This window comes from Melospiza georgiana, chromosome 4 (assembly GCF_028018845.1).
Source record: "Melospiza georgiana isolate bMelGeo1 chromosome 4, bMelGeo1.pri, whole genome shotgun sequence".
NCBI classification, from domain to species: domain Eukaryota; kingdom Metazoa; phylum Chordata; class Aves; order Passeriformes; family Passerellidae; genus Melospiza; species Melospiza georgiana.
In genome coordinates, this window is record NC_080433.1 from 72,837,683 (window position 1) to 72,861,805 (window position 24,123).

At 39.8% G+C, this 24,123-nt stretch overlaps 1 protein-coding gene across 1 annotated transcript in view; it reads left to right on the forward strand.

The window, feature by feature from the left end:
- Positions 1–12,847: 12,847 nt before the first annotated feature.
- PIK3C2G (phosphatidylinositol-4-phosphate 3-kinase catalytic subunit type 2 gamma) overlaps positions 12,848–24,123 on the forward strand; it is a 185,929-nt gene continuing 174,653 nt past the window's right edge. The window contains exons 1-4 of the mRNA XM_058022917.1: positions 12,848–13,492; positions 18,042–18,124; positions 21,931–22,088; positions 23,959–24,070. Coding sequence (XP_057878900.1) covers positions 12,848–13,492; positions 18,042–18,124; positions 21,931–22,088; positions 23,959–24,070 — 998 coding nt within the window. The remainder of the gene's footprint in view (positions 13,493–18,041; positions 18,125–21,930; positions 22,089–23,958; positions 24,071–24,123) is intronic.

Consider the following 24,123-nt stretch of genomic DNA (forward strand, 5'->3'; position numbering starts at 1 on the left):
TCGCGCTTTACGGCCGGTTTTTAGACAGTCGCGCTTTACGACACCTTTTACGACAGTCGCGCTTTACGGCCCCTTTTACGACAGTCGCGATTTACGGCCGGTTTTACGATAGTCGCGCTTTACGGCACCTTTTACGACAGTCGCGCTTTACGGCCGTCTTTACGACAGTCGCGCTTTACGGCACCTTTTACGACAGTCGTGCTTTACGGTTGGTTTCACGACAGTCGCGCTTTACGGCACCTTTTACGACAGTCGCGCTTTACGACGCCTTTTACGACAGTCGCGCTTTACGGTTGGATTCACGACAGTCGTGCTTTACGGCACCTTCCATTGTCACACAGATTTTCATTGCAAGGTGCTGTTATCTAAACAAATACATTATCTATTACATTACAGTATATATTACATTATAGTATATTTTAGTATATTGTATTTTATTCCATTTTTATTTTTATTTTATATATTTTATTTTTTTTATTTTATTATTTATTTTTTAAAAATTAATTATTTTTCTTTTTATATTATTTTAATTTTTTTTATTTTATTTTTATTTGTATTTTATTTATTAAAATTTTTATTTAATTTTATATTTTTATTTGTTTAAATTAATTTTAATTTTTTTTATTTGTTTTTTAATTTATTTTATTATTTTATTTTTATTTTTAATTTTTTATTTAAAATTATTTTTGTTTTATTTTTAAATTTAATTTTGTTTTTATTTTTACTATGTTTTCTTTTATTTTCTTTTCTTTTCCTAATTTATTTTTTATTTTTATTTTGCTATATTGTATCTTATCATAGTATCATATTATATTATGGTTATGGTTATGTTGTGTTATGTGATGTTATCGTATCATGTTATGTAATCATATCATGCTATATTAATATACTAAAACTACAATAAAGAAGAAGAGCCATCAGTAGGCTAGAAAAGGAGTGATAATAAAAAAACTCGTGACAGATTCCGAGAATCTGACACAGCTGGCTGTGATTGGCCATTAATTAAAAACAATTTCACATGCTGGGTTAACAGTTCTCCAAATCACATTCCAAAGCAGCAAAACATGGAGAAGATGAAGCTTCCCAGGAGAAGGAATCCTGGTGAAGGGACTTTTCAGAAAATATGACAGTGACAGATGGGAATAAAAGGGGGGACAGAGAGAGGAGTCCTGTGCCTCTGTCTCAGTTCCAAACTCAGGGTATCACCCTTGTCCTGAGGGTTCAAAGGGTTAATGCAAAGAGGGATTTTCCTTGCATTGTGCACAGTGACAGTCTCAGTTTAAACTTTAAAGGACAGGTGAAAAGAGAGAGAGGGCACTGAATGCTTGCCTTAGATATCAGAGAAATTGTTCATTCATGTGAAATGCTGACCTCTGCCATCCTGCCAGGCTGACTGGGCCCTGGGGTGAGAGGCCGCTTGCAAAAGTTAAAGCTGCCTGGGGGGTGCTTTAAAAGGACAATGTCAAGGTTGGTCTAGCCAAAATCTGACCTAGCTTTTCTTTTATTTTCCTTCTCCTTCTCTTACATCTATTTGCAAAGTTCGTGTAATTTGTCTTTATGCTTTTAAAAATCTTTTAAGCTAAACCAAAATGCTTCAGTTGCTGTTGGAGGGGAGTGATTAAGAGGAGAAACTGTGAGTGTTCAGTGTGGCAATACAGGTATTGTGAAGGAGGAAAGATCCTGAAGCAAAACACAGGTGTGGGGACTGTCTTTGAATTAGGGGATAATTAATAAATGAGAATTCAGGCTGAAATGTGGAAGGTATCAGTGAAAGTGAGCAAAGATGATTTTTTACTTATTGAAAACACCAATGCAGATCCAAACTTAAGTTCACAACAACTTAACTCAAACCCTCTATTTATTTTGATTCTAATAGATTTTACTCTGGGATTTTGGGGGGTTTTCTTCTTGTTTTTTTCTTTGTTTGTTTTTGTTGTGGTTTTTTGTTGTTGTTTTTGGCTTTTTTTCATTCTGCTGATTCTTCCTTAGTAATAGCATATTGTTGTACATTATTCCTGCCATAACTGAAATATACCCTTCCTTCTTTGCTTTGTTTGATGGCCTAATTAAAACCATAATGTATCAGTATTTTTTTTTCCTACATGATATAATATCCCATGACCCTCATAAATCTCACACAAGCATTTCACCCACTCGAACAATTTCTATTCTAATTGGGAAATAGATGAACCAACTATTTGTGCAAGATAAAAGAAAAAGGAACACGAGGAAGCAGCAAAATCAAAGTAAAGATTTCTTTCTCTCCATAACTATGATGCTTCCCAGAAAATGCAGAAGGGAATAATCCCACCCAAGCCAGAACTCTTGTAGGATTGCTGCTCATCTCTGGTTTTAGCTCAGGAAATCTCAGCACTCTGGTGAAATATCTTGCAATCTACTCCATGCTCACAAGAGGGCAGCCGGATCAGACAGATTTTCAAGTTGACCTTTCCAAGCTCTCAAGAATTTATTCCTGCTTCAAAAAAGTTTTCCTGTGAGCTGCGAGGTTCACTTCTGGGTTGCTACTCTGCTTTAGGGAGTATGGGAAAGCTCAGTTACAAAGGAGAAGAGAATTTAGAAAATAGAATTGTAGAAGTTAGTTTTGCAAAAAGGTGCTGTGGATTTGTTTGCTTGGTTTTTTCTCCCTATCATTATCTTTGTTAGCAAGTACTAGAATTTGGCATAATCACACCTGCTCCGTTCTGACAAAAAAAAAAAAAAAAAAAAAAAAAAGGGGCATCTTCTAAGAAACTCTGGTGTGTCCTAATGTCTTTCTTGGCTCCAAAATATTACCCTTCCCTCACTTTGTTGTGCTGGCTTTTCTAAATCCTGGAGGAATGGATGGCCTTGGCTCTGCACTGGGAAGAGAAAGAGGCTGGATCACAGATCTACGAGAGCAGGAAGAGTCCACAAGTTACCAGCTCCTCCATCCCTCCCCAAATATCACAAATTATCCTGTGTCTTGGGAAATATCACTTTTACAAAGCCTTTAAGTGGTTATACCAAGTTCTAGTACTTGCTAACAGAGATAATGATGGGGAGAAACAAACAAACAAATCCACAGCACTTTTTTGTCAAGACAAGCTTCCAACAATTACAGTTTCTAAATTCTCTTCTTGTTTGTAACTAAGGTTTCCCATACTCCCAAAAGCAGAGCAACAAGCCAGGCAGCAGTAAAGAAGCTGTCTGGGTTAAAAGACACTCTGCCTCCTGCCAGCAAGGCTATTTAGTGTTTATCTCTATTACATCCAGCTGTAGCTAATTGTATAGTTATGGTAATAGTGCCCTCCAGAGGAATTCTGAAGGAATTATAATACTCTGAGCTAATACAAAAGATGTTCTAAAAATGAGTGCATCGGGAAAATGGAATATTATTAAAATGATAAAATACTTGAACCTCAGGGGGAAAAAAATCTCAGTATCAAAGCTCTTTCTATTTTGCATGTACATTTACATCTAAGAAAAGCATATCCTGGTTACAATAGGCTTCTTCATAGCCTGATAGCAAACATGAAGTTTGCATAACTCCATTTGAATCAAGGATATGAAAGCAGATCAGCCAAGGGAAGGATGGGGAGCTGTTCCTGGGCTGCAGCAGACATTAAAAGTGAATTTATGAGTGTCCTGTCTATTATGGGTGGGCTCCAGCCTCATCTGGGGGGTCTGGATTTCTCCACGACTCAGTGCTATAAGGCAGACATGGCACAGTTAATTGAGGCCCTCACAAGGAATTGCAGGTGTTCAAGGAGCCTTTTGGGTGACGTTTGGTTTAAGATCAAGATAAATCATGCTTAGAGTCTCAAGTTTCAGTGACCATAACCTGCTGTGACACTACACCCCAAAGGAAGGGCATGTTGCTGTGGAACAACAGATATGTTATTTTAGACCAAGTCCTGGAGGCCTGAGCACAGCCTGAGATGACACCTCAGCACCTGAATGTCAAGTGCATTTAAGTTTTCTGATGTTTCTTTTGTTGTTTTGGGTTTTTGCTTTTTCTTTTTCTTCAGCTCCCAACCTACAGGGTCAGATGTTTTTTTTTTTATATCCCGAAATTTCTGTCCCCTCCTCCTTCTCAAAACCACCCAAGCAGCCCTTAATGAGACCTGAAATGGCAGGGAGTTGTGTGTTCCTTTGCTTTCAGGCACAGCCCAGGGTCATGTTTGACCTGAATGGAGCAGGTTTGTCTGCAGTCAGTTGTCTGAGACATCAGGACAGCTCCCACACTGCCAGAACTGGAAGGAGCAGTGAAATGTTCCCCTGCTTGGGATCGGGTGGGTCTGGCAAGGTCAGCACCTGCTGGGGAAAGGAGGAGATGGTTGAGCTGCTTGTGATGTAGCTGTTCATAACAGGGTCAGCACCCCTGGCCTAAAGCTTCTTCTAGACTAAGGTTTCTTGCTTTGCATGAGCCACAAAGGAGGGTGAAATGAGCTGTGCACAGACTGGTGGGGCAGGGGTGACAGGATATGAGCACTGAGTGCAGGGAATGCTCCCAGAGCTTCCTGGCTCTTTCAGGAGTTACTGACTGTGGAAAGACTATTGAGCTCTTTGAATGAGGGTTTTCCAAGGGCTGGGGAATGCGTGGAGATGTGTCATGGCCAAGATGGTCATAATACAAAACAACTCTCCATTTTCAGAAGGCTTCAAATTGTTTTTATTGTATCATGCATGCTTTCAAAATCGCCTGCACCGACTCCATAAACATGGAGAGGAGGAGACACAATCTTCACCAGAGTTGCTGGGGCAAGGGAAAGAGCCAGGAAGCTCTGGGAGCATTCCCTGCACTCAGTGCTCATGTCTGCCCAGAGCAGTGCAGGACAGAGCACAAATCCAGGTGGTGGCTGCTGCAGTGGGATGAGTGCCTTTGTCTTGGGTTTCTGTGGTTGAGATGACCCTGAGGTACTAGAAAGTCTTTTTTCCCAGCCCCACGACCGAAGAAGTTGAGATTTGTTGGTTCTGCTTTTCAAGGTTTTTTATTTTCTCTAACGTATTCCATTCTTTCTCTGACCTGCTGAGATCTGTCCAGCAGGTTGGTTTGTGGCACAGTCCCTGCCCTTGGGGTGGTGTTGGCTTTTTATACTAAGGACTACCTGTACTTTATTTATAACAATTTCCCAATACCTATCACCTATGTTAGACAGTCTGTCTCTATCCTAAACCAATCCAAAAGTGCCACCATCGCAGCAGGAGATGGAGGACAAGAAGAAGGACAAGAAGGACAGGGCATGCTCAGATTCCTCCATCTTGCCTCCTGAACCCCCATTCTAAACCCCCAAAATTCTACTTTTTCACCCTGTGACAAGTTCACTATCATTCTATTCAAACTCTTGTGGCTTGTAACTCCTCACACAAAGTCGGTAATTGTTTCCATGGGCTAAAATCAAAGGCACAGGTGTTTGTGACTCTGTGCCAAGGTCTCTGAGCCCCCTGCCAGGGTCTGGAGTCATCCAGGGCAGCCAGAGGAATGTCCTGGATCCCGACACCTTTGATATGGAGGAAGGTGGATGTTCATCACTGCAGGAGTGCTGTGGTGCAAGTGTCCAGCTCCAGGGAATGCACCTCACCTGTTCAATTCTAGATGCTCAATGAATTAATTTAATTCTTGCTGCTCTCCTGTCTCATATACACAAAACCATCAATAGTTGGACCACCAGCAGCCTGACACAGCAGAGAGCATTTGCTGCTTTAGAATAATGTCTGTGTGTGTCCCATACATGGTGAAGGTTCTTTGGGGTGACAGATGAAGCTGTATTCTCACCTCTGCAAGTGCCTCTTTGCCAGCCAGTCCAATTGTGGTGGAGGGCAGCTGTGAGCCTGATTTCCACACAGGAGTTTGCAGAAATATGTTTTATTGCAGGTAAGCCGTTCCTTTGCATTATTTATGTTAAAAGTTAAGTAAATTATTGTTGGCTTTCACGCTGCAGGTCAAGCTGTAATGAAAACAGTAATGAATGCTTTGCTGACATGCACAGGCAACCTAAGTATGCAGCCAAATTAGCTATCTAAGCAGATGCTTTATATCCTGAATTGCATATAAGGAATGCTGTTCAGTTGGTTTAAAAATTATGTATACACCCACAAACTTTTTTTTATTAAAGCCATATGTTTGGGTTTTTGTGTGTTACTTTGGTTTTTTTTAGCAGCAGTTTCAATTGTCTTATGAGCAATTACGACAGTAAAATTGAAGTCAGAAGAAAGATATGAGAAGCTGACCATGTGCAAGAAGTTCAGGGAGAATTGTATTATTTAAGCTGCTGTAATACTGCAGTATGGGCAGTATTGCAAATAGAGATGCTCTTATGTTTAAAGAATTATTATTTTTTTGGTGAAGGCAGTAGAGCTCTGGTCTGCCAGAGTGGGTGGTTGAGCTCTGTCCTTTGGGGGGCTCTTTGCCCTCCTTCTGCTCTGGCCGCCTTGCAGCAGGCCCAAGCATTTTATTTTTTTCAAGCCAATATTGTTATTTATCTTCTGCTTAAACACAACATATCTCACCAGTGTGCCAGTGGAAAACACAATAGTGTTTTTATCTTTGTAGTCTGTGGTGTGAACAGTTTCTAGAAGGTCAACAAACCCTATCGAGCACCATGGAATGGCAAAGCCAATTTCCCAGAAAGCCACTGAGCAGGCACACTGGAGTGGGAAGAGGAGAAGAATAGCACAAGAAAAGGGTGGCAAAAACAGAGAAGGTAAGAGAAATGGAAGGAAAAAAAAGTGAAATTTATGAAGCCTTATGAGCAAGAGCTTTGGCTTTAAGCACTTGTCAGCTTCAGGGTTTTTGACTTTGAGCTGGAACTTGTGGGTTGATTTCTTCTCTGAATAATTTAAGCTCTCTTCTTGGGTCCCTTAGCATCTAATAGGTGTTTCTATGTATATACCTATTTTAGGCTTTTATAGAGAGATCTATGTATGTAAGTGTACACATATTTATACTTGTATGCAAATGCATGTGTTTAGATACACAAATATAAACCTTCACGTGTGTGTGTGTATCTGTGTGTATACATATAATAAATTGCCTGCCTGCCTTATTTCAGCTGCATATTTTAATATACATTAAGACTGTCCTCCATTCCAGCACCTAATTTTTTTCAGGGATTTATTTGATTATTTAATTATTTTTTTCAGCCAGAGTAATTGTTTCTGCCAGGAACAAGGCTGTTGAAGGGCGCTGTTCCTTTCAGAGGATCAAAGTACAAAAGATGTTCAAATAAAAGGAGAGGTTAAATTCTGTGGGCTACATTTAGTCCTAGCTAGCTGTGCAGTCAGGGTGTGCAGGCTGTGGAGGTTGTTCTTTCACAACAGCCTATTTCAAACCTCAGGAGGGTGTTGGTAACTTAGTAACTTTGTGTATTAGATGGAGGTGGCAGCAGAGCCTGTGAAAATGTTTTTTATGTTAAACTTTTTTTTTTTTTTTCAATCTTTTCTTCTTAGAAAATTGGAACTTTGCTCCCTCCCCACCCCCTTCTTCCTCTCTGTCCTTTCCCTTTTGTGTTCTGTGTGAGTAAACAGAGGGTGAGGAGTGTTTTCAGAACTGAAAAGTCCTCCTTGCCCTTTCCAACAAATGTCTCCTTGACTGATGAATCATTGTAATGACTCAACCTGTGTGTCTGTTGCAACTTTTATTTTCTTTGCCCAGCAGCATCTGCTCTGCTGGGTTTTACTAAACAGGTAGGAGGGCACAACCCCTGCTTGATGAAACTTGTGAGAAAGAAAAAAGAGCCTGTAATAACAAAACAACCTCTTTTTAATCTTTATCCAGTGTTCTTGTTCATCTGCTGCTTAAACACAACATCCTGGCATTTATTTATTTTTTGCCAGCACATGGAAAAGCCCTGATGTATCTCTGTAGTTTTGCTGAGACTTTGCCATCCCTTTGGTGCCGCAGTACTTTGGAGCGCTGCCCCAGGAGAAGCAGGACCTGGAGAATCATCAATCTTTCCCACAAAGAACAGCTTTCTGAGAGGGACCATACTTGTCAGGGATGGTGATGGACAAAATTACAAAGCTCAGACGCAGCGATCTCTGTTCCTGCCTCACAGTTTTGGGAAGTGACAGTAGGTGGCACTGGAGAATAGGAGCACAGAGGATGGGTTTCTTATGAAACGGAGCAGTTTCCTCACTGGCTCTCTGTTCAGCCAGTTTTCCATCCCCACGGATTGCTAAAACACTTTGCTGCTTTCCCTTTGCAAGCCTGTTATTACTGGAGGCCTGCAGGCTCCAAAGGCAAGAGTGCTGTTTCAGAAACTCCGCACTGCCTGTGAAGCAACCCTGTGAGTAAAACCTGCTGAAGATCTTGTGCTTCATCCTGGGGGTGTGGAATGATTGCTTTGCCAGCTCTTTCTGTATCAGCCCTGCTGCCTCCAAAGAGCACAGTTGTGCACAGCTAAATCAAATTATTTAATTTAGTATTAACCTGAGCGAGCTGCGGCTCCTGCCAGCTGGTGGAGCAATGAGAGTGTCTAACAGAGGGGAAGGGAACATCCCAGGGACTGTCTGGGTTTCTGTGTCTCTGGAAATTTTGTCCCACATGCCAGCAAAAGAGGAGGAGGCAATTCTTGGCAGCTCTAGGAGTGAGGCTAGAAAGTGACTCAGCACTTCCCTGTCTGCTGCTTTAATGGGAAGCATGAAACAGAGAAATAGCCTAAAAGCCTGGGAAAATTCTGAAAATGTTCAGTTTCTCAAGAAAAACCTTAATAGGCTTCTCGTGGAAATGACCACGGGGAGAGAGGTCCCAGCTCAGTTTTTATTATGTGTGTACAGCCTTCTGTGTGTGCTTGGAACATGAGCTCTTCCCATGAGTATTTCCTGTTTTCCCAATCCTCCTCCTCCTCCTTCAGCTGTGTCCAATCCCTGTGAGGTGAAGCAACACCACACTGGCACAAACTCTGAAATGGCAGCTCCTAAAACCTGGTGTGTTCCTCTCTCTCAGGATCATTTCACAGTAATCACTGGAAATGAGGATGGTACAGCACAAATGCCACCAAATTGCTTATAGAGCAAGTTGACATTTTAAGAGAATATATGGAGAATATATGACAAAAAATGCATCGCCTTTCACCAACTGAAATAAGTTTTGTCCTTGTCTAACTGCTTTTAAAACACACTGACATCACTGAGAGCTTTTGTGCTTTAACGGCCAGGGCTTTTTTCCTGTAGTGCTAATTTTATCAAATTATAACCTCAGTTTATCAGATATAAGATATCAGCTATTAATTATTAACTTGATATGTTTTATCCTAATCTTGCTCAGTTTTATTGCATGGCTTTTTATAACTGACATACTGGTGACCCTTATTCCCTCCCTCTTCATGAGGATATTTCCTTGCCTGTTGCAACCTTGGGATTTTGCTTGAATTCTGAATAGCCCCTTCAGTGGAGCAATTTCTAACTTTTTAAGGAATGGTATGAAGTGTGAAGGCGAGTGGTCCCTGAGGGAACTCTCTCTGTGTTGTGTCTGGAGCAGCGTCTGCTTCTCCCTTTTATGGAGGGCACTGGGCCCTTTGAGGTTGTGAAAGATGGATGTGGCCAGTGCTGTGTTTAATGCGGCTCTTCAGGCCCTTTGCAGGGAGCCAGGTCCTCAGTGGTCCCTGGGAAATATCCCAGAATAAGAGAGGGATATTTCTTCTACTGTTGTGTTCTCCCAGCTCTGCACACTGAGGAGCCAAAGCCAGCAGGCTGCTCTGCCATCAGAAGGTTGTACTGTCCCCCTCCCCTGGGACCGGAGCTGGAGGCTCCTTTTGGAGCAGGTAGATGGAGCAGAGAAAAAATTTTCCTCCTATTCTTGTGCAGAAATCTTCCTAAGCGACAATTCTTCCCCTTTAATGGAGTTATTATTTTAAGCATGTTGGAAACTCACACTGAAAGTACAAGATAATCTACCACCATATATATATTAAAAAAATAAAAAGTATGGTTGGGTTTCCAAATTGAGAAGGAGAATAGATAAGGTGTTAGCTTTTTATTGCTCCTGCAGCTTGAATTTTCCCTGAGGGATGCCTTGGGAAGAGAATCATCACCGCCATAAACCGGTTAAGCAGGAAGGAAAGCTCCTGACGGAAAAGTTACACCCCCTTGATACTGAAAGCACATAGGTCACCTGAAAATGTCTGTGAGCAGGAAGGCACAGGAGGCTCTAGATCCTTCTAAAAAATTGTGTTTCAGGTAAGGAGTTGCAACAGATATTCTTACTGCTTAGCAAGTGCCCCAGTCATCTCCTCCTGGGATCGCTAAAAGCGAAAATTGAGCCCGCAGTGTGCCAGGCCCTTTTAGGAGGATTCATGAGCATGGCCACGTGTGGAAAGTGGTTTTGTGTGCTTGCATGGTGCTTGCAATGCTGTGAGACTCTCAAGTCTCTTGATTTGTAGTGGATATTTTACAGTATTGCTTGTGATTCTCCCTTTAAAACCCCTGCTCCCATAACCACACTGTTATGTGAACATACAGCTGTCATTCAAGTGGACAAGGAGGGCTTCATAGCTGTGGGTGGAAAAAGCCAAACCCTCCAAAGTTAAATTTGGATTGAGAAACCACAAGGCCAAAAAAAAACCCAACAAAAACTTGGGCGTTTTATAAAAAATTCATATAAATTTTTCCTCCTTAGTGATTTTTGCAAATTGTTTTATCAATGCACTTGACAAGACTCAGAAGGTGAAATAGTGGCTGGCGAGGAGCCAGATCCTCCCCTGGCCTTTGTGTGCTGCTTTGAAAAGGGTGAGGAGTTGGCCCAAATGCAGAGCCAGCACTAGCAGGACTTACACCATGGAGATTTGCACCATGGCATGCTGAGCCTCCTCTCTCAGGGTCAGTTTGAAGTACAAGCCCTTATTCATGACACAAGATGCTTCTGAGCAGAGGTCACAGCCTGTTCAAGGTTTGATGTTAGGTATTTATGTGCCATCACAAACAGAATTTGTTTGAAATGCAAGGAAAATATTTTAGGAACAGTTGAAAAGAGTAAAAGGTATTTTCTATGTCTTGTAGTCTTCCAGACAGCCAAGCTTTTTTCAGGAAGATGGGACTGGAGGGAGATTTCATTATTTTATTTTCTGTTTCTTCCTGAAATGTTCCAATTTTCAAGATGGGTTAAAAAAGGAGTGGAAGACCTCATACTTCTTGATTTAATGGCTGTATAATTTTCTTTCTTGTTTCCTTTCTTCTATTTACCTGCTGCAGAAATGAAAAACAGAGAAAGTTGTAAATTAGGACAATTTTGTACAAGAAACTTTTGTTGTTATGCCTTTTTTTTTAATGGTGTCATTTTTCTCCAAAACCCTAGTGAACTTAGCATTCATTCTGAGAGAAAGCTACAGAACTGTAATTTCATTTTATCACCATTCAAAGTGGTGTGTATAATTTTGGTTATCTGGCCTAGAGTGATTTCATAAATGTGGGTTTTTTCCAACTTGGTTAAAGCAAACCAAAGCATGCAACACATGGAATTACTAAGTGGAGTGTTTGTAACAGTAGTTCAGCCTCTGGGTTGCAGGTTTTATTTCAGCCTGTTTAAGTTTTCATTTCATTTCTCATTCCACACTGTGGGTGACAGAAGCTTATGTCACCTAGAGGTTGACTTGAAATGAAACAAAAATAAATAAAATGGGGATGAATGCCTTCCATTGTCACAGAGATTTTCATTGCAAGGTGCTGTTATCTAAACAAATACAGTATCTTGAGGACTTAATGGAAAATATATTTGTGGAGCTAAGCTTTAACAATTTCTGAACACGTTTTAGCTCACTAGCTTTTTTTTTTTTTTTTTGCTCAGGAATGCTTTTTTTTTTTTTTTTTTGAATTATGAAGTCAGATGTCTCTATTCCTTTCAGGTGATAAATACCCAACTGTGTGCAGTGTGTGGTATTGCTGTTCTGTGTCATTTGTGGGTTTTAGGCTACATCTGTATCAGTAAATGAAACAGGCCAAGGCCTTTAGGGCAAATGGCCTAGAATAGACTTTGGCTGTAAAACTAAACTCCCTTCCTAAAGAATTTATCCTTATGCCTGCTGACAGCAGTTCTCAGTGCATGCTGCCCATCTGCACCATAGGGAGTACTTGGCCCTTGCCAAAATCAGATCAGGAAGTTTTCTAGTAACAACATTAATGATGGAGCTGCAGAAAATCATGCCCTTGCCTGTTAATTTGCTAAAAAAGGCCAGCCTCGGGCTTTGAGGATAAATTTCTTCTGTAAAACAAGAAACAAAAAAGGCTGAAATTTATTTATATATGTAATTTTTTTACTTTATATATCTTTTGAGGAATATTAATTGGAGGTCCATGTCTTATATTTTCTTTGACTTAACTTTCTTCACCTGATTACACTAAGATAAGAAGTGGCAGAATATGAAGGAACTGGAGGCACGAAAAAGGAAAATGTGAATGGAACTGACAACAATTAATACAAACTCTTCCTTCCTGCATTGTGTGCTATGCAAGGGTAGAAATTATAGGGAAAAAAATTGAGATGTTTTGGAATATTAATCAGAATTAGTATTTAATATTTTGATCAGCTGTTTCAGGCATCCTGTTGCTATTATTTATGAGTCAAGAATGATAATAATAAAATTAGTAATTTGTTGTTATTATCATGACTATAAAAATAATAATATGTGTGGAAATAAGGATCAGTCAACAGCTGATCAAGCTCCACATGAAGAAAATATTTCCACTCTCTAGAGAAAGCTCTAAAACAAAAAAAGACCAAAGCAGTGAAGTGCTTTCATTATGTAAGCTATTTGGGGTTTTAACCTCCGTTCTGTGCTTTGTTTCAGTGTTACACATCTCCAGCTGTGAGCGTTGCTCTCTAGACCTATAATGAGACTTTCCTGAGGAGAAGGGCTGAAGGCACCCATCAGCCATGGCACACTTTGGGAGGGTGCCCTTCTCACACAGTGGATTCTGTGCAGGACAGCCTGGGCCCCAAGCATCTCACCCAGAGTGCCATTCTGGCTCTGATGGAGACATCCCTCTGGGATTTGATCGAATAGCTGATGAAGTCAGCCACGAATTCTTTTTTTATGGTTCATCCCATCCACATCATCATGAAGAAATATTTTTCCCAACAGACCTTTTCAGTCAGAATGTGCGTGACCAGCATATTATCAGTCATCCTCTGGTTGCTCATGGAGAGCTTTACCCTGGAACTGCAATCCCTCACTGGCAGCAAGGCTCAGTGGCACCAATGGTTGGCTTCAGACCTTCCTTACTGCCTGGCTGCAGAAACTTCTCTCTGGTGGATTCCCACCCCTACAGTCACGAGAGAGAACTCCATGGAAGGAATAGTGTAAATTCAGTTTCTAATGTGGAAAGGGGCAACACAAATCTGCAGTTTCAGATAGGCTTTGACAATCTGGATGTTCCAAGTCCTGTTTTCTTAGACAATTATCGATTTGGACAAAAAGTGAGAGAAGAAAGTGGAAATGGGGAAGCTTCTGTAACCAACATTTCCAGAAGATGCAGCACAGGACCTACCCACCCCTCGGGCTCTGGACACAACAGAGAGGTATTGAAATGTTCTTATAGTAACAGTGCTTAAGGATTTTTTGTTCTTGTTTGTGTCCTTGTGCTTTGTGTATTCACTCACGCTGTTGCAACATAGATTAGAAGCACTTAATTGAAAGACCTTATGAAAAATAAAACACTTATGCCTCAGGGGAAGCAAAAGGATTTTATACAAGAAGAGAATCTAGATTATGTCTAGAAGCTCCAGTAGACTCATTTTATGGCTCACTGAACCATAAAACTACCAGAGAAGGATAAGTACAGAAATGTAGAGTAAGTGTTTGAAAGATAACATGACAAATCTTTATGGTCTGATATGAAACCTGAGACTGAAAATAACAGTACATTATGTTGAACTTGGTTTGTTTGTTTTTTGTTTTTGTTGAGACTGATTACTGTCTCTGTGTCTAGTCTGGCTGACATACCCTGATCCTGAGGGATGAAACATATACCCCATCCTACCCTCACCATGTCCTGTGTGCACTTCTGTGTGCATATGCAATTATTTTCTAAAAATAGACACATCTACTCTGACTGTGGGAGCTGGATCCTATGACACACACTCTCTCTTTTAGCTGTCTGTTTGAAGTAAACCCTTTAGCTCTTTCCCTCCTTCATCAGGTGTTCACAGCTCTGTTTGTAATTTTGCCATTTTTAATAACCCTGTCTTATGGGACTCCCATGACTCTCTGTGATGTTTTAGCTGTTCTCATTTTCTGTCTTTCAAAATCCTGATACGGAGAAGGGAAAAGAAAATGATAAACCTTTCCTTTCCTCCAGTGCTTGTTAGCAGTGTGAATCATTATAGGAATCCTGAAATAGCCTACAGGGTACCTCTGCACCATGAATATTAAAAGACAGTTTAGGTTCACCTTCTGCCTTCAAGTCCCAGTGATGACAGTATCATACAGCAGAGGGGAAGAGACACTTGATTGACTTGTTTCTATGTCTCTGAATAAGGAGAACTATAAAAGTAAACATATGCAGGCCCAGACAGATGGGAAGGCAGCAGGGGGAAATATATCTGAGGACAAGAACTCTTAAGACTAATCCTGTGCACTGCATTTTAGAATTTCGGTGATGAATACAAAAGAGGAGGGGAAGAATAGGTGGAGAGACAAAAGGCTGTTGTGTTTTTTTACTCATGATAGGAAAAGTATGCTGACATGGTGATGAAAAGAACAAGCCTTCTCAGGAGAAAAGCAGAAAACAGTGGGATACAAATGAGCAGGAGGAGATTAAAATGATGGGATGGGAAGAAGAGGTGCTAGAGGAAGCGCACACACATTTAAGAACAGGCACAAACGCTTCTGTGACGGAGGAGGAGAGAATTATAGGGGAGGGAAGAGAAGAGCTGAGTGAGTCAAGGGCAGCTACAATCGAATGTGTGGGAGGATTTGATTAAGTCAGAAAAGTATTTGAGCTGTTTAGCTCCAAGAGGAAGAAATGGGAGAGAGGAGTGAATTGATTTGTAGCATAAAATTCACTGTGGTCACAGGAATTCCTTCAGGGAGAAAAAGCCATGTCAGGATAGAAACAGCCAAGGCGAGGGGCTGGCAGCTGAACCTTGAGATGATAAAGAAAAATAAGAGTGAAAGGGACTCTTAGAGAGAGGGAGGAGCAAAAAAAGGCTGTACAGCAGTTACTGCTGCTGGGCTGGGAGCTCTGGAAAAGAAATGTGCTGTGGGGTGACAGACCTGATGCTGAGTAACACAATCAGAAGGGTTGGAAAAGTGGGACACAACAGCAAAAGAATGAGAACAAGTTGGATTTGTGAGGTCCAGAGCAAGTAAACAATGCAACCAAGTAGTAGGAGGGGAGAACCAACACTTCAGAGTGAAATACAGAGGATGCTGAGACATGGAAATGAGAACTGAGATGGGTCATAGGTAGGCAAGATGAAATAGGCACCCTGCTGAAATCATACTGGTATTCTGATCCATAGCTCTAGCATGCAGTTGTATGGCCCTAGGCTTTATTTAATGTCTGCTAATCAAAATATGTGCAAGGTAATAACGGAAACCTTAATTTTTTTCTGGCCTTTTCATTACAGGTCAGATGTTCAAAAATAATAAAAGAAATTATCTTTATAACATCCCAATGAAAATAGATGTTATTTTTTTTCCATATTAGAAAGAAAACTGAAATAAAACCTAAAAGCTATCTGATATACGTAGCTACTCTGTCTATGATATTTAGGATCTAATTTTAGATTCTAATGTTTTCAGAGTAACTAACAAGACTCATCTTCAACCAAGTCCCATCATCAGACCAAATATCGTGATTTTTTTTGAGTGCTCCAGAAATGAAAAATACACTATTATTGTTCATATTTGGAAGGATGATTTAGGTGACTTGATTAGCATAATGTAAGAAGTCTAGGGATGAAAAAAAACTTCAGTCATCAAGGGGTGCATTCAGTTGCTTCATCCCTGTTGTCATTACTTCTCCTGATATGGAGTTCCATCTCATTTCCCGCTCTCTTTGACATATTTGCAGTGCATGGAGACTCAAGTCCTGTTGAAAAATAATGTGCTATAATGTGATCATGTAATTAACATTCTATTAATTAACATTTTAACTTTATATGCAAGAAGAAGAAAGTGAAGTTTCTGGACATGCGGAAAGAAGACATGACCAAAGTAAATCTCTCATCCCTGGAGCTGGAGCTATTTATCTCCTTTATATATCTCTGCCATCATGACTTTGAGTGACTTAGTATTTTAGAAATAATACCATTAGAAAATGGTATTTTCCAGTCATGTAGACTCTTACTGCCTCACAGGATTCTTGTTTGCCATTAGGAATCACTCAGAGATGCTGCCAGCAAAGGTGCAAAAAGGCAGAGGGCTCCTGTGCCACTCCTGTGTCTGCAGGGGAGAATCCAGTTTGCAGCTTTGGGTTCCTCTTTTCCATCCTTGAGTAATTATTTAATCATACTCTTCTTCAGGCCTCAAATGCTCAAATCCTTCAAATGAGGATTTGAGGATTCATGCCCATGTCCTTGTGGCAAATAATGTATTCCAAGTCTTGTCCCCCTTCTTGCTCAATTCCTCTCTGTCCTTCCTTAGTTTGCTGTTATGGTTTTGCTCTTTTAATACCTTCAATTCCATTTAATGTCATGTGCCAGCCTCACCTTTTCTAACCTGTGGACTAATTTTCTTAGCTTTTTTTTCTTAGCTGTCACCAAATCACTCATAATTTCTAAATAGTGAACATCCTCCAGAAGTTCTTATTACTGTCTGATGAGGTGAATTGAAAAGTATGTGCCTTATGAAAATGGAAACAATGAACCAGTGGAGGTGTTGGATTTTGAAGGCCTTTTCTCAGCAGTTCTGGGAATCAGGGAATGAAGGACCACTGATTCAGATTGCTAAATTTAATTTTACTCTCTTATTTACACCCTCAGGATTATCCTTTTTTTTTTTCCCTACAGACAATTTCAATTTTCCCCTCTACTGATGATGCCCCTTTAGTATCTTTAAATTTCATGTGCACTCTCCTAATGCTTTGTGTGGTACTGTGGACAATGAAAATACTACATGCCATCAGTTTGGGGTCTCACTGTATCCTCATGAGGTTTCTGACTTTTGAGCTTTCAGTTCTGCTGTTGTGATTTCCCCACCAACCAGCTCCCAGCAGATCTCTCATCTTTTATAACCATCCCATCTTTTAAATTATAACTAAAATTTCCCACCTTGTATCATCTAATGCATATTGATCTTCCTTATCCAGCCAAAAAGAATCTTAAGTTCTGTTTATTAGTTATTTTTTAATAAACTTGTACACTTTTATATAAATCACTTTTTAAATTATAAAATAAACCTTTTGTCCCTGTTTCCTCTTCTCTTTCTGAAGGGGTTTAAAAGCTCTTATACAGTTAAGTCTTGTCATGTCTGTACCTACAGGACCAGAAAGGCTTGCAGATGTAATAGCATTAAGTTCTTTCCTGGAGATTATATTCTGGCTGAAGAGTACTTCAGGGAAACAGACAAAGGTGTGCTTCACCCAAAGCAGTGGCTCAGACCTCTGCTCTCCAAGTTCACACAAAGTATGGGGGGATTTTTCATGCTCACTAGAGCCCACTGGTTCCCTCTTATCTGTCTTAGGGACTTACCTGACAGCTTTATGGAGTTTGAGGGGATGCTGAACTTCCTGACAGGGCAGAAAGAGAGAAAATAAGAATTAAAACACGCTCAAGCACAAACTTCAGTTTGTCCTCCTCCCTTTTGTAAACGAAATATCTGCTTTTGGAGTTATCTGTGCCTTGATACAAGGTGAATCCTGAAAGCTTGGTCTGAAATTCCTCATGTTCTGCATGGAGGGTAAAAACAGTTTTTATCCAGGGCAGCTGCTGCTTTTTGACTTCTGAAAGCATTTAGAGTGCAGTCAAAATGGAGTCATTTGTGTTTATTTGGAACTCCATCAAGTCAGGGGAGGGGTGATAGGCTCTCATGGAACCAAATTCAAGATTAGCCTTATGGTCTTTGTTCTTCTCATACCTAAGTAACTCAGCTTTGTTTCTTCTGGGGTCTTGTTGGTACTTTTAGGCTGCACCTTGGTCTATCCAGCTGATTGAAGCAGATCAAGGAAGTAATGAAAACACAGTTGGTTTCTGCAATGCAGTGGAGAAGTAAGTAATGAAAAGGCTTTTTTCAGCCAACTATCACATTTCACATACATTAATGGGATTGGTTATCTCTGTGTTTTGGGGTGACTGGGATGGAGGTAATTATCCCCTCACAGGGCTGGGCTGTGTATTAGCAGCTAGAAAGGTGTGATAGCACTCCAGTGTCTTGGCTACTGCTGAGCACTGCTCAATTATTATGGCATTTTTTCTGAAGTCTTTCTTCCTGAAAAGAGGCTGGAAATTGCCTGCTGACTGGAAGTTGAGAATATTTTGTCTTCCCTTAATTTCATGTGTGTCCTTTGCCTTTGCTTTTGTGAAGCTGCCTTTATCTTGACCCAGTAGAGTTTTTTCCCATTTTGCTCCCCCTGTCCCTGTGCTGAAGAGGAAGGGAGTGGTGGAGCAGCTTGGTGGGCACCTGGCATCCGCCTCAGGTCAGCCAGCCACACCCTGCAGTCCTGAACAATGCTGCAATTCCAGTATCTGCTTAAATAAGGAAACACTTCTTGTTTTGGTTTAAACATTAAAAACCACAAAGGAACATTAATTCAAAATATATTTAATCTTCTGTCTGCTTTATTTGTGGTAAGTATATTTAACTCTTCACTGTTGATGGCTTATAGAGTGTAAAGCTTCCTTTCCTTTTTCTGTTATTGTTTTGGACAATATTAGTGCCTGTGCAACTCTGAGCAGGAAAATAAGAGCTGGAGGAACTGATTGAGAACAGAATTGCTGCATACTGTCATGATGAAAAGTGAGACTTAGCAAGTGACAAAACCTACTTTAATTATATTTTACCATTACACTTAATAGCCTGACTTAATGGCATAGAACATTTTTTATTTTCTTAATCTTCTGCAGAAAAATGAATTGTGTTGAAATCCAAGCACACACAGATTTACAAGTATTTAGGCCATCTGTGCAGATTGATTTTTCTTTTGTAGATATTCACTGATCACAGTGTCAAGTTGTTAGCACAAATGCATGCTTTTCCCCCCTGGAAAGTAGCTGGAAAACGGAATCCTGATTTTCTTATTAGACTTTAATGAATTGATTTTATTCAAGGTCAGCCAAGGCTGCTTCTCTTAAAAGGAAAAAAAAACCAAAGCAACCCAACCAAAAACCCCAGTTTGACATTGCAATGAAATTAAGAGGAGTGTATTATATATTCAAATGAGGTGGTCAGCTTCAAAACATACTCAGTCACATGTCTCAGTTTGCTTTTCCACAGTTCATCAGCCTGAACCCAACCCAGTTCTACCATGAGGTGCATGAAGGCACATTCCACATGACTGCTTTCCTCCCAGCTATTCAGATTTTTTTAATGTCTAAACATTCTAATTCTAGGAAAAACTTTATATTGATTTTTGAGTAGATGAGTTTATTTACTGGGCTAAAAAGATAAATACAAAGTGGTTCTTGTTTTGTGTGTGTCACAAGCAAATACTCCTTAAAAAAATAAGAACATCTTTTGTTTTTCTTCTATTAAATAAGTAGAGAAACTTTAAGGACAAAATGTCACTACAACCAAAAGACTGAAAAATGTCATAAATTTTCAAATAAGTTGCATTTTCAGTTTTGCCAAATGAGCCTCCTCCCAGTGCCTATTGAATTTCAGTTGCTGGCAGAGGCAGGATGTATAATTCAGACTCTATGTCAGGCATTCTTGCAGGTCCAGCTTGTAGATCAGCTAGAAACCCATTGGGTTTTTCTCTAGGTGATACTTGCACAGGTAGCAGTCTGTAATTGAAGCATTTGGTTGTACAGGACTGTAATTCACTGTTCCAAAGCCCTTTCTCAGGTGGCTTGTAGCACTGTGAGCAGAGCTGTAGTGAGCAGCCATCCCTGGGTGGCTTCAGAACACATCCTAAAGCCACTTTTAGACCAAGCTGGCAGTCTCAGAGTCCAGTGCTGCAAAATGCAGAGTTCCTCCACTTCTCAATGTCTTTAAGGATGTGCTTTGCACTGCAGAGAAAAACATCATGTTATGAAATGCTGTGGGAATAGCAAATCCCTATAAATGTCAGTACTTTCTGCACTCACTGAGTTGTGGCAGCACAGAAAGCAAGTAGCACAAGATTTTATTTGTGTAATGTTTGTATAACACATCTGTTCTGCTTTGGAATACCCAAACTGTCAAAGTTTTGCAGGGTTTTGCTCACATGCTCAGGCCAGAAGCCCTTTGAACACATGAGAATAGTAGATGGCCATAAATGAACAACACTTTTGGAAACTGAATGGGTTTTTGTCTGAAAAGCAAATTTGTGTTCCCACATTTTGCTAAAATATTAGGAGTGTGTGGGTAGGGAAGGAGATGATGTTTGCTTAGTTTTGGAATGACTGCCAGCGAGTTGAGGAGGTGATTCATGCCCTGTGTGTGTACATAGCCTGGTAATTTGAGGCTGGATAAAGGCTACTGAAGTTTCCAGCTTTATTCAGTCCTGAGCTTTCTTGCAGAAACATGTTACAGGGGAAAAGCTGTACCTTGTGCACAAAGAAAAGAGACTGACACCAACTACACAGGTCACCCAAAGAGCCTCTGCAGTGGAATGCTTTATAACCATGAGGATAAATCTGCCTTGTACTGGAGGTTCTCTTGTCAAGCCTCATTTCCTCCCACCCCACTGAAACATCAAACCCCTGGCTTTTCATGATCAGAATTGGCTGCTTTGCTGGGTCATTTAAATTTGGAAGCCTAGGCTTTTTTTCCCTTTTTTTTTTTTTTTTTTCTTTTTTTCCCTTTTTTTCCCCACCCTTTTTTCCCCTTCTTTCCCCCCTTTTTTCCTTTTTTTTCCCTTTTCTTTCCTTTTCTTTCTTTTTCCTTTTTTCCCTTTTTTATCTTTTTCTTATTTTTTCCCTTATTTTCCTTGTTGTGTTTTCCTTGTTGTTTTTTCCTTGTTATTCTCATTCTGTGGAAATGCAGGGCACAAAAAGTAGTTCGTGTAGTTGTTTAAGAGACTTGGGCAACCAGAGGAGAATACAGGATATTTGGGCTTAGCTGCTAAACATTCAGGCTAATTAATGAAATGTAAACCTTCAGCTAGTACAGAGTGTACCCCTACCTGCAGCTGCTGAGTGTATTTGCTTAAAAAGCAAATTTAATCCCAGATGATGGGCATAATACCTGTGACCAGTGTTCATTAGGAAATGGGACCTCAGGAGGAATTAATTTCTTCAAGTCTATGGTAATTGGAAGGACAAGGGGCAATATATTTTATAGTTAATGTTGTATCAGAGGGACTCAGTGACTGCAACTGCTACTGCACTCCCCAGACTTTTACATAAATACCCAGGGTTTTAGTGATGAGGATTTCAGAGACTTGTGGAAATAGATACTCCTTGAGATTTTGCACAGGAAGCATGTTCCTGTACTCAGTTTGACCAGATGTCCTAGTTGCAGCTGATTGTGCATGTGCTCTTGGCTAGTTCTGTGTTAAAACTCTGTTATTTAAGTACGTATTTGAGCACTATCACTTCTACTGAGCTCAGTGTACACTGAAGTCTCTGTTTAAACTCTTGTTGGTTTCACTGAGGTCAAGCTCAGCAGTGATTCTGTCAAATTCATGAAGATGTTGCTGCTGGTTTCCCTGAAATAACAGATGTAGCTATGTATGCTGATATGTAGTTATCTCACTAATGCACAAAACCAGAATTTGTATTGCTACCATTTCTCTCCACAGACTTTTATTTCCAAGAAACAGCTCTCTATGTATCCCCATATATATCTTGCAGAATTTTTTGTTTTGCCCTTAGAAGAGGCCAAAAATGCATGCCTCTTTAGAAATAGTTTCTTCACATGTTTTTTTTTCCAGAATCAGAAACGCCTATCCTGCTTTTGATTTGAAGACAAATACTGGGAAAATCTGGAGTATCACAACAAGGTTCCCAGAGTGTATCCTTGGTGGAACAAAATTCAGATTCAGCATTTGGACAGATTTTTCACCACATCCTCTACTTCTTACACAACATGGTAAGTGGTTATGTGCAGGGGAAGCATATCAGGCATGAAATGAAAGAAGAAATTCCAAGGAGGTGGGAAAAATCAAGGAGAATAATTAGAAGAGTTTGCCCATGAAGTTTGTGGAGTCTCCAGACTTGGAGATTTTAAAGGTTTTACAAGACAAAACCCTGAACACGGTGGTCTGAATTCAGTGTTGACCCAGCTCTGCAGGGAGGAGGTTCTTCCCAACCTAAATGATTCTGTCATTAATGACAATGAGCTCCTGTGCATCCTGTATCAGTGGTTAATGGGAGAATCGTTAATTCCAACTCTAGTAATTTTCATTTCTGCAACATATGCAAAATATTTTTTTTCCTCCCCCTCTCTTCTTATGCTGCTTTATTAAGTCACAGTCTCTTTTTTTTGTCTTTCTTTTTAATTAATAATTTCTTTAGTTTTCAAGAAATTAGTTGATTGTAACAGGTTGAGTATTAATTGTCCTGAAGTTGTTTAGACCAGGCAAGCAGTAAGGTTGAAGTAGAAGTACTTTTTTTTGCCCCATCTAATGTAAAGTATTGTTCAGTTAGGCAAGAACTTTTGGCAGAGTTAAGAAAGGAAGATGGATCTACAGAGTGGAAATGAGTGATATTAGCAAGTTTTGGATTTTTTTCCCAATGAGTGACCTAAACAAAGTATATCTTACAATTTTAATTCAAGATTTTGTGCCGCTCTTTATTTTCTGGACTGTGTAAATTCAGCCAGTGAGCACTGCGGTTTAAACACCAAACCAGATGAGTTGCTTACAATGGCAAGTTGTCAGAAGTTTAAATGATTTAAACTGGTAAAATCAGTAGAAAAATGTGTAATCAAAGTGTCTTTTTAAGGAAAACCAAACATTTTGCAAGCAAAATTAATATTTTCAGAAGGAGCTTTTGAATCCATTCATACATTTGTTTTTCTCAGGGGAAAACCAAACCAAAACAAAAAGCAAGCTCTGGTGACCTACTCTGTTTTGTTTCAGCTTTGTTTATGACATAACCTCCTCCCCTTGGAATGCCACCTGTTCTCTGAAGTGTTCCCATCCCCTTCAATGGAAAACCAAATTTATCAGACCTGTTTCTAGATTATGCAGCTGTTCTTTTCCATTTGTGATCAGTTCTTCTAAAATGAACAGAGAGAAAGCATATTGGCAAGTGTTGGGAAATGGCTTAAAAAACTGAAGTGGAACTGGAGAAAATTCTCAAAATTCTCAAGTGTTTCTGAACAGTAGATTGTACAAACTGACATAGAACTTCCTAATTTATAGGGAGCATGTATATTTTTATATTATTATGTGGCTTAATAATACAATATTTTGCATATTTAATATATATTTAATACATGTTTTGCACATGTAATAAATAATATAATATTTTGCAGATTTAAAATACATTAGAATATTAATTTACTTCTTTTTTATAGCTAAAAAGGTGTGCATAGCAGAAACAATACCAAATAACATTCTGGAGCTTTTTGGCATCATAAGTGGCTACAGAGTCAACTTTTGCATCATTGGCAATGTACCAAAATGTTCATCAGGAAAATGAAAAAGAAAAAAGAATGCCATTTGTCTCTTCCTTTCCTCCTGGGAATATTGCTCATCTCTTCTTCTGTCTAGCTGCCCAGCAAATTGCTCATTTCCTCTAAATGGACATGGATTCTATGTTAGGTAGAATATTTGAAGAAAAATTAAAAAAAAAAATAAAATCAAGTGTGTCTTGATCTAATTCCTCTTGATGGAGCTAGTCTGCAGCAGTTGTTAGGAATTACAGAAAAAGAACCCTTATTTTCTCTTCTCAAGTATGTAGCTGCAATTCTCCAGCAAGCTACTATTAATTTTCCTTGCTATCTTTATTTACAGCTGGCTGTATCACTCACGACTTAATTGTGGAGATCCTCAGGTGCACAAATCAATACCCAGCCCGGGAGGAATGCCTTCTGAGTGTTTGTGGGGCTGATGAATTCTTACAAAAGTAAGTACCTCATTAAGCCACCAGCCATGTCAACAGAGCCTCGGGGAGAGCTG